The 15,498-nt window shown below is 52.6% G+C and overlaps 1 protein-coding gene across 1 annotated transcript in view; it reads right to left on the bottom strand.

The window, feature by feature from the left end:
- Nucleotides 1-15,498, bottom strand: part of slc12a2 (solute carrier family 12 member 2) — a 68,238-nt gene that overhangs the window by 23,093 nt on the left and 29,647 nt on the right. Inside the window, 8 exon segments of the mRNA XM_064306943.1 lie at nt 2,669-2,770; nt 3,418-3,541; nt 4,031-4,138; nt 6,301-6,479; nt 7,114-7,293; nt 8,378-8,486; nt 9,932-10,042; nt 11,237-11,376. Of these exon segments, the coding sequence (XP_064163013.1) occupies nt 2,669-2,770; nt 3,418-3,541; nt 4,031-4,138; nt 6,301-6,479; nt 7,114-7,293; nt 8,378-8,486; nt 9,932-10,042; nt 11,237-11,376 (1,053 nt within the window).

Genomic DNA, 15,498 nt, shown 5'->3' with positions numbered 1-15,498 from the left:
TGAAGGGGAGAAAAAAAAAAGCCACTAGTATCTGAAAAGAAAACGGCATCCTAGCACAACTAAAACTGTCGGGGGGGGGGGGGCTTCAAAATATTTCCTGTTACGAAATGGGGAGGAGGGCTGACTGAAAGAGAACCACTGCCCTACATTGACTTGTACCTCAGGTTTTAACCTGGGTGGTAGTGGTGGGGTGGTGTTGGGGGGGGGGGGGGGTTATGCCCCAGAATCCACTTACAAACACATTTGTATTTTTTACCTTGTCAAAGAAGCTTCCTCCTGCTAACCCCGCCAGCAGGTCGTGAACAACAGGTCTCCAATATTACACGAGCATCAAGGCCCAAGGTTTAGAGGTTTGGACATGGCAGGAAGAGCGATGGGGGGGGAGGGGGGTGTGTTACGTTAATGCGTTTCCACTGGTGTTAAATGAGAAGGGCACCCAAATTAAAATGCGTTAGTGCCTGTTAGACAGCAGCACAACACCCTTACATCCGCTTCGGGGGGGGGGGGTACTCGCTTGTGGAACAAATGCTAAAAGCTAACGGGGAGGTACTTAGTGAATTATACCGATTACAACAGGAAGAAGAAGGTGTCCCATAACACGATGACCAGCTACGAGGAGGACATGCTTTAAAGGGTACATTAACACCTCAGGTGATGGGTGTGCTTTCACAAAGTTATTTTTCTGGATTGCAAATAAAAATAAAAAATTTAAAAAAATTATACAACAGGGGCGGTGGATGGTCAAAATACACAACTGGTCTGTGGAGGCAGAAAAGGTGTTTGCCAGACTATATTTAGACTGCTCAGTTCCTCAATGGGCCTCCTTGTTGCTATTCTAAAAAATAAGTAAATAAATAAATAAAAATGGTACGCGATGTTTGCTGCTTATCCACGGCTAATTCTCCCTGTTAATGACAGGGCTCTGCCAGGATTTAAGCCAATCACATTCCAGGAGTTTATTTCTCTGACCATCACGGCACCTGGTTGGATCAGGCTCAATTATGCCAGGCACCCTCACACTTAAATATAAACTGACCAAGGACAAATAAGTTTTTGTTTTGGATTCAAAATGCTTTTCTGTGCCCTGTTGATCTTGCCTGGTGTAACTGACCAAAAGGTGGGGTTTGCACTTTTTTTTTTTTGAGTGCGTTTCATTGCTTCCAAAACACCAGACAAAATCAGTAAAGCGTAGAAAAGCATTTGAATCCACAAACAAATATGTATTTGACCCGGGTCTGAACTGATTCGGCAAATTCAGTGTGAGGAAATGTACCCTTTAACTGCATGTGCTAATACGTTAAGGAGAGGAAACGATGATGTCACGGCGGGATATAGAAGTGTGTACCTGACGTTCTTCTATCGCTTTGGTTACAGAGAGAGAAACAAACTCTTTATAGAAATAAGACTATCAACAACAAAATATTTTAAAAAAAACAACAACAATGCACATAAATATTTATCACTGCAATATTTCACAAAGTAAAACCATCATGACTTCATGGTCACTTGTCAAAAATTTGGTCCAGACGTCGGTTAGCCAAATCTGGTACAAAGCATCTCTTCTTTAGCGATTAATGCGCCAATGTCACATGGACTCAGGTAAGATAAAAACCTAACTAAATTTAAGCGCGGTGTGCCGTTAATTTAAGTGAAACCGCTTTATTTTCCGGCCGTATTGCTGCTCTGAGACCACATCGGAGCGACGGCGAGGACGGCGAACACAGCCAGGCGCCCGATCGTTTCTCCTCACAGCCAGAGCGAGACGGTCCATGTCAGGCGCGATTGCCCCCCACATCTTTCCTTCTTATGCAAACCACCGTCTGACAGTAAACAAACCTGGCAGTAATAACATTTTATTATTATTTTTTATAGACTAGCGCAGCCTCAACACATTTTTCTGAGAGAAACAGGTCACAACACGGAAATGAGCAGCGAATAGTAAGGGGACCGCAGTGACATGCACCCTTGCTGTGTACACACACTTCCCCTGACGCGGTTGTGACCTGCAGATAGAACGCTGGAGCCGGGGCCAGACGTAGCGGCGTGTTTCTGACACACCGCCCAGGGGCTGATAAAGGAGCGTTACTATTTGTGACGGATGTCCGGCCAAAACAGTCGCCCCAGAACTCAGACTGCGGCGAGAACACAAGGGTTCCGTCACATTCCGTTTGTCAATACCGCTCCGAGAGAGAGAGCAAGTCACTCTCACACGACACGGACAGCAGCTCCAGGCCTGGGTGAGTGTGTGTGTGTGTGTGTGTGCGTGTGAGTGTGTGTGTGTGTGTGTGTGTGTGAGTGAGTGTGCGTGTGTGAGTGCGTGTGTGCGTGTGTGCGTGTGTGCGTGTGTGCGAGTGAGTGAGTGAGTGTTTGTGTGTGTGAGCATGTGTGCGCGTGTGCGTGTGTGCGCGTGTGTGTGTGTGCGCGTGTGTGTGAGTGAGTGTTTGTGTGAGTGTGTGTGTGTGCGTTTCTATGTGTATAAACATGCGTGGGTGCGCGTGCGCGCTGTGAGAACGCGCGATAGGCTCCGCCGTGTGTGTGTGTGCGCGTGTGTGTGAGTGAGTGTTTGTGTGAGTGTGTGTGTGTGCGTTTCTATGTGTATAAACATGCGTGGGTGCGCGTGCGCGCTGTGAGAACGCGCGATAGGCTCCGCCTCTGCCAGGTGCCTTACCTGGCGAGTTGGCGAGGGAGGCGTGGAACACGGAGAAGTTGATCAAGGCGTAGGAGGCCAGGAAGAAGTTGGAGATGATGGGGGCGATGACGTTCAGCTCGGCTGGAAAACAGAACCCGGAGCGGGGCGGTTAGAACCCACCAGCTCACAAAAACTTAACACAACAGACCGAAGAAAGAAGAAGAAAAAATAATATATGTACACATTTCCCTGAGACACTGCCCCTCTCACCTCTCCAGCTCAGTCTGAGAAAGGCAGAAGCAGCAGGAGATTCACAGAGCATCGAGTTTCAGGATAACATTTAGAAAAATAACAGAATGGGGGAAACCACAATATCTATAATATGGATAATAAACGGAATGAACGACAGGTTTAAACTGGAACCTACCAATCAGAATGAAGGCTAAAGTGGAACCTACCAATCAGAATGAAGGCTAGGTCTAAAGCGGCACCTACCAATCAGAATGAAGACTAAAGAGGAACCAACCAATCAGAATGAAATCTAAAGTGGAACCGACCAAAGAGGAACCGACCAATCAGAATGAAGGCTAAGTGGAACTACAATCAGATGAGGCAGTCTAAGGGCCTACCAATCAGAGAAGACTAAGAGGCCAAAATCAATGAAATCAAGGAAGCCAAAGAGAACCGACCAATCAGAATGAAGGCCAGATCTAAAGCGGCACCTAGCAATCAGAATGAAGACTAAAGAGGAACCTACCAATCAGAATGAAGACTAAAGAGGAACCTACCAATCAGGATGAAGGCGAGGCCGATGCAGAAGGTGAGGATGTAGCCGCGCAGGGGCTCGTTGTTCTTGCCGTAGCCCTTGGCGAACATTCCCAGGCCGGGGTAGATGTTGTCTTTGCATAAAGCCTGGGGGGGGGGGGGGGTGAGGGAAGGGACAGAACACTCAGATCAGCTCTCAAACACGCAACAGAAACATGAAACCTTTTTTTAATGTTAAAGAACCGTGCAGAAAAAACTCCAGGACGAGGATCACAGCGAGTGGTGAATCCACACGTGAGGAGGGACCGCTGGAAGAGCAGGACGGGGATGGTCATGAGGACAGGTGATATTTTTTCAAAACAGAACACGTGACCGCAAGAGCTTATCAGCCAAAAGTAACCAGAGTGGGTCACATTACACGCTAAACGAGCGCTCAGTTACGAGCAGCCAGTGTGTCAACATGTGCGTGTCCTGCAGGAAGCAGGCAGGTGTGCAGTGCAGTGCGTTCTGAAAGCCCAGGCGTGTGCGTGTGTACGATGCGTGTGTGTGTGTGCGATGCGTGTGTGTGTGTACGATGCGTGTGTGCGGTGCGTGTGTGTGTGTGTGTGTGCGTGTGTGCGTGTGCGCAGTTCTCACCTGGAACACCTTGGGGGCGCTGACGAGCGAGGCCAGGGCGGAGGACAGGGTGGCGGAGAAGATCCCGGCGGTGATGAGGGGCCCGAACCCGGACACCACGCTCATGATCTGGGGAGGGAACAGAGTCCCGGTCACCCCCGGCAACCAGCGCTTTCATCCGCCAGACGCCGGACCACAGGTCACCCCCCCCCCCCCCCTCACCCGACGGGTAACCGGCGCTCGGCCCGTCCGCTGAAGCTAACAGTGCGCGCCTGTGGAACCGCAGCTCAGAGGCCGCCTTGTTTCCATGGTGACCCGAGTCTGCTCCACAGCACAATGAAGTTATGAGGAACAAAAGGCTTTAAATTAAAAATACCCAGCGACAATTACGCCGGGGAGAGGCGTTCTCCAGCTGAAGCTCTGCAAATGCAGGTTTAACACCATTCATAAAAACACACACATTACTTCAAAGGCACTTGTAAACAAACAGGAACACAAATAAGACACAAGCCTGGAGATATTAGATTCTTTCTTAGGCAAAAAAAATTAAAGTATCAATAAAAAATTCCTGCAGGTGGATCTAATCATGGCTCCTTCCCACCCTCCACAATGCTGATAATCGATCACATACAGTTCAAATGATTTTCTGCACTTTTCTATTTGAAAAGGACCACCTACTGTACATTGTCCCAAAAATAGCCCTGACATGCTAAGGTAGACCGGCAGGGGTAATGAAATTGGTGTAATTACAGTATAAATTTAGTCAGTTGTTGAGTTTGACACAAAATCTCCACCCCCAGGCGCCTCAGAGGTATGGTATAAGGGAATTCAACTTTAGTGAAATAGACGATGTGAATTTTTATAGGGACACAACTTCTGCTCTTTTAGCTTGAGAAGCTGCAGCTGTGGTGCAATGCCTGTTCCCAGGAGAAATGACTCACACACGCATACGCATACGCACTCGCATACGCATACACATGCTCACAAGCACACACACACACGCACGGATTCATGACTTAAAGCACGTATGCATGCACGCGCACACGCACACGCGCACACACGCACACACGCACACACGCACACACACTCACGGTTTAAAACCTTGCATTATGCATCACAATCGAGCAGAACAAGCCGAGCCGGATCAATGGGCCGCTCTGCTCCACTCCATTTCCCCGGCTGCTCTGTGCGCCCGCTCTCTGTACCACAGCAGGGGTGGAACATGCTGACCACGGCGAAAACGCCGGGGAGATTAACGAGGGGGGGGGGGGGGGCTCCTGAACGCCCGGGCCCCTGACAGACAGCCCCGCACAGCTGCGCCCCGCTAACCAAACATCTCCATTCATCCGGGAAACCGGGCTTGGGGCCGGAAGGAGAAGCCGTGCCGTGATTGGAGGACGCGTTCGGGAAACAGCGGGCGCTCCTCGAGGGTCACAACCCCGCCCGTGTCCTCAGACCGCCGTGAAGACCGCGCCAGCCTGTCAAGCTTGGGCCTCGATCATTACATCACACTACAGGCATTCAGGAGACCTGACCGGGAATCGAACCCGTGACCTTCAGGTCCACAGGACCAGTTCCGGACCCATTATTACTGCACCGCAGCCCCGGGCTGTCATTATAGAGCACAGAAACATTCAGCTCGCTCGCCCCCCCCCCCCCCCCTGCCGAGGGGCTGTCCTCAGGCACCTCAAACATGACACCGGTGCCCGGAGACACGGGGGGGAGGGGTATGAATGCTGGCTTTCAGCTCCAGGCCCAGACCAGGCCCTTGTGACTCATATCTAAAGGCGCGTGACCTCACCATGTCCCGAAGGCCAGGGGGAACGGCTCAGGCCCTGGGGGCTGTGCACCCATCCCGGCTCAGGCTCAGACACCGAAGAGAGGGACTGTGGGACTTTGAGGATATCGGGCTGCCCAGGAGGCGACTTCTGCAGGGGGGGGGGGCGTCCCACCTCCGAAATGACCACCACAAACGGCGCGAGCGGAGACGCATCGCTAAATAACACGCTCCTTCAAGGCCGAACATGCCAGCCAGACATTAACGCCAAAGACCAGCCCGCCTCTCTCTCCTCTCAGCCGCTCTCCTCCTCAGCCGCTCTCTCCTCTCAGTCTTCTCCCCAGCCCCTTCTCTCTCAGGCTCTCCTCTCAAGCCCCCCTCCCCCTCCAGCCGCTACCTGAGTCGTCTCTGCACGTCGTCATTCTCACCTTACCCTACCCCCCCCCCCAGCGTACCTGGAAGTCGTTCTGCAGTCCGTACTCTGCCCCTACCCACCCCACCCCCCCCAGCGTACCTGGAAGTCGTTCTGCAGTCCGTATGCGCAGTCGCTGCTCCTGCAGGAGGAGAAGTCGTAGCCCAGGTTGCAGGCGGCGTCCGAGCAGTTGATGGCGCCGCTGATGGTGCTGTTGGAGCCGGTGGCGTCTCGAACGATGCAGGACCCTGAGGAGAGAGGAACAGGAGCGCAGGGTTAACCTAGCTCAGGTGCACTCTGTACACACAGGCACACACACACAGGCACACACAGCACACACGCTCTTCAGATTAAACACAGTAAAAACGGTCCCACACAACACACACCCAGAACACAACCAGAGACACAGACCAGCACACCCGGAATGGCCACAGGCACAACAGGAAACAGACAACACAGGACAACAGGCACACACACACACACACACACACACAGAGCCCAGGACATTAACACACACACACACACACACAGCCCAGGACATTAACACACATTCACCACACGAGCACACACATCCAGGCACCACACTCCCACCCCACGGCACCCCAAGACCCCTGCTCTTCAGATGTTAAGCCAGTAAACTGACAGGGTCGCTCACTCCTTAAAGCCCCCCCTACACTCCTGATCCCAAAGCCCACGCTCCGGTGCACTGGGATCTGAATCACAGAGGTACAGCAGACCACCACCCCCACCCACCCAGACTGCACATCACCCGGTGCACAGGAAACTGATCCAGGTTCAGAGCCAGGCCTCACCCCACCCCCACCCCCCAGCCCTGACCGCTACACGTGTGCACAGGAAACTGATCCAGGGTCAGCGGCTCACTCCCTCCCCCCCACCCTCTACTCCTGCTCCCACCCCTGACCGCTACACGTGTGCACAGGAAACTGATCCAGGGTCAGCGGCTCACCGCCAGGTCTCCGGAGATGTTGGCCCCCGCCAGAATGCCCGTGGCGGCGGGGAAGAAGATGGCGAACACGGAGAAGAAGGTCTCCCCTTTCCGAAAGTCCGGCCCCATGTTCTCCATCATGATTTCCGCTGAGAGAGGGGGAGAGAGAGAAAGAGAGGGAAAAGAGGGAGAGAGAGAGAGAGAGAGAGAGGGAGAGGGAGAGGGAGAGGGACGAGTGAGATTCTGAAACCCGACAGAACAAAACCTGAAACAGTCAGAGGCAGCGAACCGAGCCCCCGAGCGTTTGATTGGATTAGTCTTGTGATTTCAGCGTGAAAAACATCCCCGAGCCCCCCCACATTCCAGCATGGAGCAGCCCACCGCCCCCCCCAGGAACCCCACATTCCAACATCCACATCTTTATTAAAAGGTTTTTGCTTTTGGTGATTTTATCTCTGTACTTAAAAAAAAGAAAAAGAAATTCCCCTCTAATTCTATCATTGTGTATTCATCCTTTTTAAAATTTTTATTGCTTGTCCTTTGTGCAACACTGACAATAACATTATTATTTTTATTATTATAGTTGTGAATACCCAGAATCCGTGAATATTTTCCACCGCTATTAAGAATGAAAAAGCAGCTTCATGAATGAAGTGCATTGCGGATTTTTACGCAGCCTGAAGTAACAGGCTTGTATTTAGAGTAAAATGTTTCTTGTGAAAGAATACACAGCGAAGTCTGTCCAAAGATCTGAGGCTGGCACAGTCTGTGTCCTTTTAAATCTCTTTCAAAAACACATTTTTATAAGCGTGCTTTCAGTGGATACATTTTAGCTCACTTTTAGCCGATTCTGTGTTCTTTTTAACTACCGCATTTTTCCTTTGATTATACAACCAAATGTTCCTCTTTCTTTTCTTTGTTATTGAATGTCTTTTGTGTTAAATTTGTTGACTATTATTATTATAATTATCAAATCAATTGTATTTGTGCAGTTCCTTTTATAGAAAACACTCACAAAGACGCTTTACAGAGTAGCAGAGAAAGGGAAAGAGACAAAGCAAAAAGAGCAGAAACTAGGCCTGACTAGCAAGTGCATCGGGTAAAAAAACTCCCAGTGAGGGGAAAAACCCTCAAACAGTGGCAAGATAAAGCTCCCCGGGGTTATGGGACGATGGTCATCATCATCATCATCATCATCATCATCTGCTGTTAAGGCGCGATATTGGGACTCACAATGGTAACCAAAGAAGCCTTGGGATTCTTTGGATTTGATGGCGATGAAGGTTCCGATGAAGTAGTTGAAGATGGCAGTAATCAGAATGACCAGCAGGAAGATCTGAGCCTGGAAGGGAAGGGCAAGAGAGAGAGAGAGAGAGAGAGCTTAACCCTCTGAAGAGAATGGAATGTTGGAATCTGGAATGTTTTTTCAAAGTTCTAAGCCTGCGCTCTAGAACTCCACTGCTCTCAGTCACCAGCAGCGACTGTGACATCAGCATTAGAATGTTCAGCTAAGAGCATTCTAATCACATTCTCATGGCTTAAAATAAATAAATAAATAAATGCATAACCCCCATCACCCAAGCGTAAAAACAGCAGATGCTTTTCATTGGTCAAAATTAGTTTGCCCGAGTTACTGTTTCACCAAAAAAAAATATCTGTGTAGTCATCGCTCCAGGTTGTGTGCAGTATGTAACTCTCCCGCATGCCATCATCGATCGTTCTTATCTTTGCTACTCTGAAATCATCGCTGAAATTGCAGAGGTCTAAATGTGTCATCAGGCCAGAAGGATTTCATCCTGAACACTGTCAGGCACGGGGGGTGGGTCGATCAATCAGAGTGTAATGAAAATCAATGCAGGATACAGACAGCATGCACATATCGAGCCCTTCTCATCATGAACTATTTCAGCCACGAGGGTTCACGTCCTTCACAAACGCACTTCAAAACGAGAGAGAAACCGTTACTACGGTAACAATCAAATCTTACGCCAGGATGACTAATCTTTTCACAGGAAATAAATTAATCTTTCTTCAGAGCGTCTAGACAGGCTGCAGGTTCCACGCAGGTCACTCACCGATTTCAGCAACCGGTCAAAACTCAACTCTGCGTTCGTAACATTGTAAATTTCATCTCCCTCCCTACCTTTGAAACAGAGACATCCCAATCGTGAATATTCACTAAAATGGGTGTGGCCAAACCTTCTGTACATTTTGTACTGCATTGCAAGCACAAATACCAAAAGGAACTTCTTGCATCACCAAACAGGAAGTAAGGAGCTGTGTGCAAAGAAATGCATCTTTTTCTTTTTTAAATGGGGTCAGGGTCTCTGCCCAGGTTTCGAGCCGCAAGCAGCAGTTTTTTCCAGCGCTCTAAAAATACGGAGAAAGCGCGACACAATGTTCAGCCCCCAGAAGCACCCGCAGATGAGACAGACATTACAGTAACTCTGTGGTATTTGCTGCCATTCTTTAAACAAAGCCAGGCCTGGCATGGAAACCGTCCCTTTTCTGTTTGGTGTTGAAAAGGAAACATTTCCTCGTTCCACGGCCACCGCAGTTTCGGTTCTTTTTCGACGCCCCCCCCCCCCCATTGTCCCTCAACATTAAGATTAGACGGCGATCCTTTCCAAAACCTCCCCAGACGCACGGCCTCGGTCGCAAACTGATTAACACGGCCGTCTGACGACCTTGAAGGTCAGCGTGAGGTTGTAGCTAGGAGACGCTCAGAACCACGCATGTGGCCGGGGCGGGGCGGGGGAGGAGGGGGGGGGGGGGGGTCCATCTCACCTTGGCTTCCCACTCCATCCCGGCCACCGAGATGCCGAGGAGGAGGATGATGGTGATGGTGCCGATGATGCGGATGTCGTTGGTTTGGTCCGTCATGAGAGCGTCCATGCTCTGCGTGAGAGAGAGAGAGAGGGAGAGAGGGAGGAGAGAGAGGGAGAGAGAAGGAGAGAGAGTGAGAGAGAGGGAGAGAGAGGGAGAGAGAGGGAGAGAGAGAGGAGAGAGTTAAATCATGAGGGGAAGAGCAGAGGGGAGAAAGATTAGAGGAGTACAAGTGGAGATGGGAGGTAACGCCACATGCAGATGGCGAGAGGTGAGAGGCGTGGAATAGGGGAAGAAATGAGGAGATTGGGAGAGGGAGGGGAGAGGGAGGAGAGGGGTGAGGAGAGGAGAGGGTGGCGGGCAGGGAGGAATGTTGGGTGAGTAGGAGAGGTGGGGTGTGAGGTGAGGAAGTTGCGGGTGCAGGTGAGGAGGGAGATGAGGAGAGGGTGGCGGTGGAGAGAGGAGAGGTGTTGAGGGTGCAGGTGAGGACAGGTGTTGGATGTGTGCAGTGAGACATGTTGCGGGTCAGTGAGGACAGGTGTTGCGTGGTGCCAAAGAGAGATTGAGTGCAGTAGGAGGTTGGTGTGTGCAGGTAGGAGTGTTGCGGGTGCAGTGAGGAGAGGTTGGCGGGTGTGTCAGGTGGAGAGTGTGGTGCTGAGGACTGCGGGGGTGCAGGTGAGACAGGTGTTGGCGGGTGTGTGCAGGTGAGGAGAGGTGTTGGCTTGTGCAGGGGGACAGGTGTTTCGGGGGTGCAGGAGACAGGTGTGGCGGGTGTCAGGTGAGGAAGTGTTGGCGGTGTGTGCCAGAGAGGAGAGGTGTTGGAGGGTGCAGGTGAGGAGAGTGTGCGGTGTGTGCGTGAGAACTGTGCAGGTGAGGAGAGTGTTGCGGTGCAGGTAGAGAGTGTTGGCGGGTGCAGGGAGACAGTTGCGTGCAGGTGAGGACAGGTGTTGGCGGGTGTGTGCCAGAGAGGAGAGGTGTTGGCGGGTGCAGGTGAGGAGAGGTGTTGGCGGGTGTGTGCAGGTGAGGAGAGGTGTTGGCGGGTGCAGGTGAGGACAGGTGTTGGCGGGTGTGTGCAGGTGAGGACAGGTGTTGGCGGGTGTGTGCAGGTGAGGACAGGTGTTGGCGGGCGAGGGGTGGCAGGTGAAGAGGAAGGTGTTGGGGGCAGAGAGAGGGTGTTGGGTGCAGGTGAGGACAGGTGTTGGCGGGTGCAGGTGAGGACAGGTGTTGGCGGGTCAGGGTTAGGGCGCAGGTGAGAGAGGTTCTTACAGCGAGGAGCTCCACGACGGTCTCGGCGAAGCCCACCACATACATGGCGACCGCCACGGCGTTGGCGAAGGCGAAGATGAGGCCGATGGACCCGCCAAACTCCGGCCCCAGACTCCGCGATATCAAGTAGTAAGCCCCGCCTACAGACACGGCACAGGGGGAGGAGCCACAGGGGGTGTGAGGTCACAATAGAGAGCAGTAAAAGTGCTAATTTTCCATTGCTATAAAAATAAGCACGACACAGCCTTGTAAGGGCTTGTACTTGGCAGACGTACGGTACGATGCTCAAGGTCACAGCCGATTTAAAGGACATCACTGTAAAACAATCCAGGAACAAAAACAAGCCCACTGGAGACTCGTTTATCCCTGCTCATGGGTAAGCACTGCGCCCCTGTGTTCAGCACCATGCGAGAATAAACTGCAACTACACAGTGACTGACTACTAAAGAAATAATAAATAAAAAACCGCTCTTAATTCTGTGAGAAAGCTAAGAGGGGTCCGTTGATTTTGTGAATGAGGCCTCGTCAGCTCTTGAATGGAACAATCGAGAGGGAATCGGGTGCACGTTTTCTGGCCAATCAGGGGCCACGTGAGTGTGACTGAGCGATGTGGGCGGGGTCGGCCGTGCTTTTTAACGGCTCGCTGTGCGAACCGACGAGAGCGATCCTCCTCTCAGCCCTCCTTCACACGCTGCTTTCTCGTCCATTTTATTTTTATAGAGGAAGTGTAAACACTTCTCTCTGAGGCTGTGCAGAAGCCCGCAGGCCGCTGATAAAGGCGCCTGTTTGAGGAAGCCTGGCTCTGCGCCCCGTCCCGTCTGAAGAGCCGTCTCCGGCTAACCGGACCTTCGGAAAGGTTTCCCCAGAACCGCCTGCCACCCGGCGAATAACTCGGAAGCGGAGTCTCCGTGACAAGCCAAGAGAAGGCCTAAATTTCAGTCTGTCAAATCCACCGGGATGGGGCCGGGATCTTCCTCAGACACGGGAACAGCGTTCAGAACCTGAACCGAATCACGACGTCATGGCAACAATCGGAGAATCAGCCAATCGCTTTTGAAAGCATCTCAAGTGCTCTTATAAAAATAAAAAAAACGAGATGGAGGGTGGGGGTGGGGTTAGAATTCTCGCCCTCGAGACCAACGCAGGGAACAGCTCTCCCCAAAGTCGGAGGGTAAGATCCGTCCCAAAAACGGAAACGTGCGACAGGAAAACTGCGAAAGCTTCTGGGGCCCGCTTCTCTCCCCCACTTCGGAAGCGGAACCGAACCCGACAGGAGTGAGGAATTACTGGAATACCGAGAGCGATTAGCCTCCAGGGGATTAAATCCCACAATGCACTGGGCCAGCCGCTGGCACGACATGTGATGGTTGAGAAACAGTCGCCACGATCACGCTCAGCAGCACACGTGGGGGGCGGGGGGAGGGGGGTCGAGGCGCAGGGATGGCGGGGGGCGGGGGATGTATGGGCCCGTCATCGTCACGCGGGGATAGCAGAGCCGCCTGACTCACGCGGCGGCGCTAGTTTGCGTAGCCTCAGTAATGCAAAGCGGCGGGTGGGGAAGCGCTCCGGCGGCGGAGCTAGCGTTCAGCACGCCAGCGAAAAGGCTCAACACGACCCACCCCGGCTAGGTACTAAAAACCCAACCGCGGGCCTCCATCACAGCGAGTCTCCGCAACCTCCCCACCCCCTGCACCCCCCTAAACTCTACACCCTGTTTTCGCTCGGCCCAGGATGGGGGTACAGCGCTGTATTCGCTCGGCCTGGGGACGGGGGTACAGCTCTGTTTTTGCTCGGCCTGGGGACGGGGGTACAGCTCTGTTTTCGCTCAGCCTGGGACGGGGGGGGGGGCGCTGTATTAGTTTCAGCTCTGCGTGCCAAACACGCCCAGAGCCAGACACTCTATCGAGGGAAAATCTGCAGAATTTACAAATAAAAGAGGGAGTTCCCCCCCCCCCCCTGCTGGGACGACTGTTTAAACAGAACACTGAGCACATCAGGTGCTCCTCACACACACACACTCACACACGCATGCACACACACACATACACACAAACACACACACGCATGCATACACACACACACACACGCATGCATACACACGCACACACACCCAGGCATGCACACTCACACACACACACTTGCACTTAGACATGCGTTCACACACACACAACCGCACACACACTCGCAGAAAACCAGTAAGACCGCACTCTGCACAGACAGGCCGATCGCTCGGACGCTGGAATCCTCGGTTACTGCAGAGAGAAGCGGGTAATTAGCGCTGAGGGTTCAGGAGCGAGGTTCGCAGGGGGTCGTCGAGAACAGGAAAGTGACAGGTATGCCGTGAGCTGCCTTTTCGGTCCTGACGACAAACAGGCGAAATCTCGACCGCTCGAGACCTCCCCCACTCCACCCCACAGAATCTGAGATCCCCCCCCAGTAAAAAAAACACTGAACCTGAGAGAGAAACTATTTCTGACGAGCAAGTGTAAAAAAAAAAAATAAATAAAATAAAAAAAAAAATGAAGGTGCCTGCCAACGGGAATTAAGACAGCACGGAATTCCAGCACATTCCGGCACAAGTGGAGGGGACACGGGGTCAGAGTACCAGGGCTGTGCTACCGGGAGGACCAAAACAAACACGACACGAGCGTACGGCCCACAAAGACAGAGCAGCACGAGCGTACGGCCCACAAAGACAGAGCGGCACGAGCGTACGGCCCACAAAGACCAGAGCAGCACGAGCGTACGGCCCACAAAGACCAGAGCAGCACGAGCGTACGGCCCACAAAGACCAGAGCAGCACGAGCGACACGAGCGTACACACCACAAAGACAGAGCGGCACGAGCGTACGGCCCACAAAGACCAGAGCAGCACGAGCGTACGGCCCACAAAGACAGAGCGGCACGAGCGTACGGCCCACAAAGACCAGAGCGACACGAGCGTACGGCCCACAAGACCAGACAGCACGAGCGACACGTAGCGTGACTGCCCACAAAGACCAACAGCACCGAGCTACGGCCTCACAAGCCACAGAGCGCACTGAGTACGGCCCACAAAAAACCAGAGCAGCACGAGCGTACGGCCAAAAAAAAGACCAAAACAAGAAGGTGCCAACAAAAGACAGAGCGGATCAGACGTCCGGCCACAAAGACAGAGGCACGAGCAGGCTGGCCCACAAAACAGAGCGACACGAGCGTACGGCCCACAAAGACAGAGCGGCACGAGCGTACGGGCCACAAAGACCAGAGCGTCACGAGCGTACGGGCCACAAAGACCGGAGCAGCGCTACACGGAACAGGTTCACCGCGGTGCTGCAAATAAAAAATAATAAATAAAAAAGGCAATTCCTTCAACAGGCCATCAGAAGTGACATCCTTTTTTTAATTTCAAAAGATAATTCTCAAGAAAATGTATCACAATATGCTGCCATTCTTTTACCAGGATGTAACAGCCCTTGCCTCCACCCCTCCACCCCCCCCCCCCCCCCATCTCATCAACTGCTCCGTGTTCACAACCAGGCGAGCAGTGACTACGCGACCAGAGGTCAAAGGGCACGGCCACTCGCGAAGTGTGCTCCCTCCGTTATTAACCCAGCGAAGGACGGGGCCTCTCCTGTCCCAGCTCCGCCACCGCTTACACAACGTCCCGGCCCATCTCCGGGGGCACAGACTGAGGGGCGCTGACAGGTAGCAAGGGGAGAAAGTTAATTAAACTCCCCCGTTCCCGGGGACCGGAGGTCAGGTGGAAAGTCCAGATCAAAGGCCTCGGAATGCCTCAGCGGACAAACGCAAATTAAGCGAGTCGGGACCAATCAAACGCCGCCAGCTTCTAAACAAAGCTTTCACAGATTTAGGACACGCGAAGTGGCAAATGTTCCCCTCACTGGTTTGCCATTTCTCCCTCCCCCCCCAGGGGCTCCAAGCTGTGAGCTCCAGCTTCAGGTGAAACGGGTTACCAGGTTTAAAATGCCCCCCCCCCCCCCCCCACAAACGTCCCACACAATGAGAGCTTTAAATCTGCCTGTAACTCTATTTTAACCTCCCGCTTTTATCCATGACAAGCGACAGCGGAAGCCAATGCTACCTTTTAGCTACTTGCACAACATTATGAGTTCAGCAGTGGTAGTAGGAGTAGTGTTTAGTAAATAACAGCTTGGCTGAGGGGGGTGGGGGGGGGGGGTGTGGGGGGTGCTGGTTAGCTGAAGCATCGCAGCGCTGAAGGATCGTGCCCGCTAAGCGTCACGCTGTCTTAGACCCAACTC

This window comes from Anguilla rostrata, chromosome 14 (assembly GCF_018555375.3).
Source record: "Anguilla rostrata isolate EN2019 chromosome 14, ASM1855537v3, whole genome shotgun sequence".
In the NCBI taxonomy this organism is placed as follows: Eukaryota; Metazoa; Chordata; class Actinopteri; order Anguilliformes; family Anguillidae; genus Anguilla; species Anguilla rostrata.
This window is presented reverse-complemented; position numbering and strand designations above follow the sequence as displayed.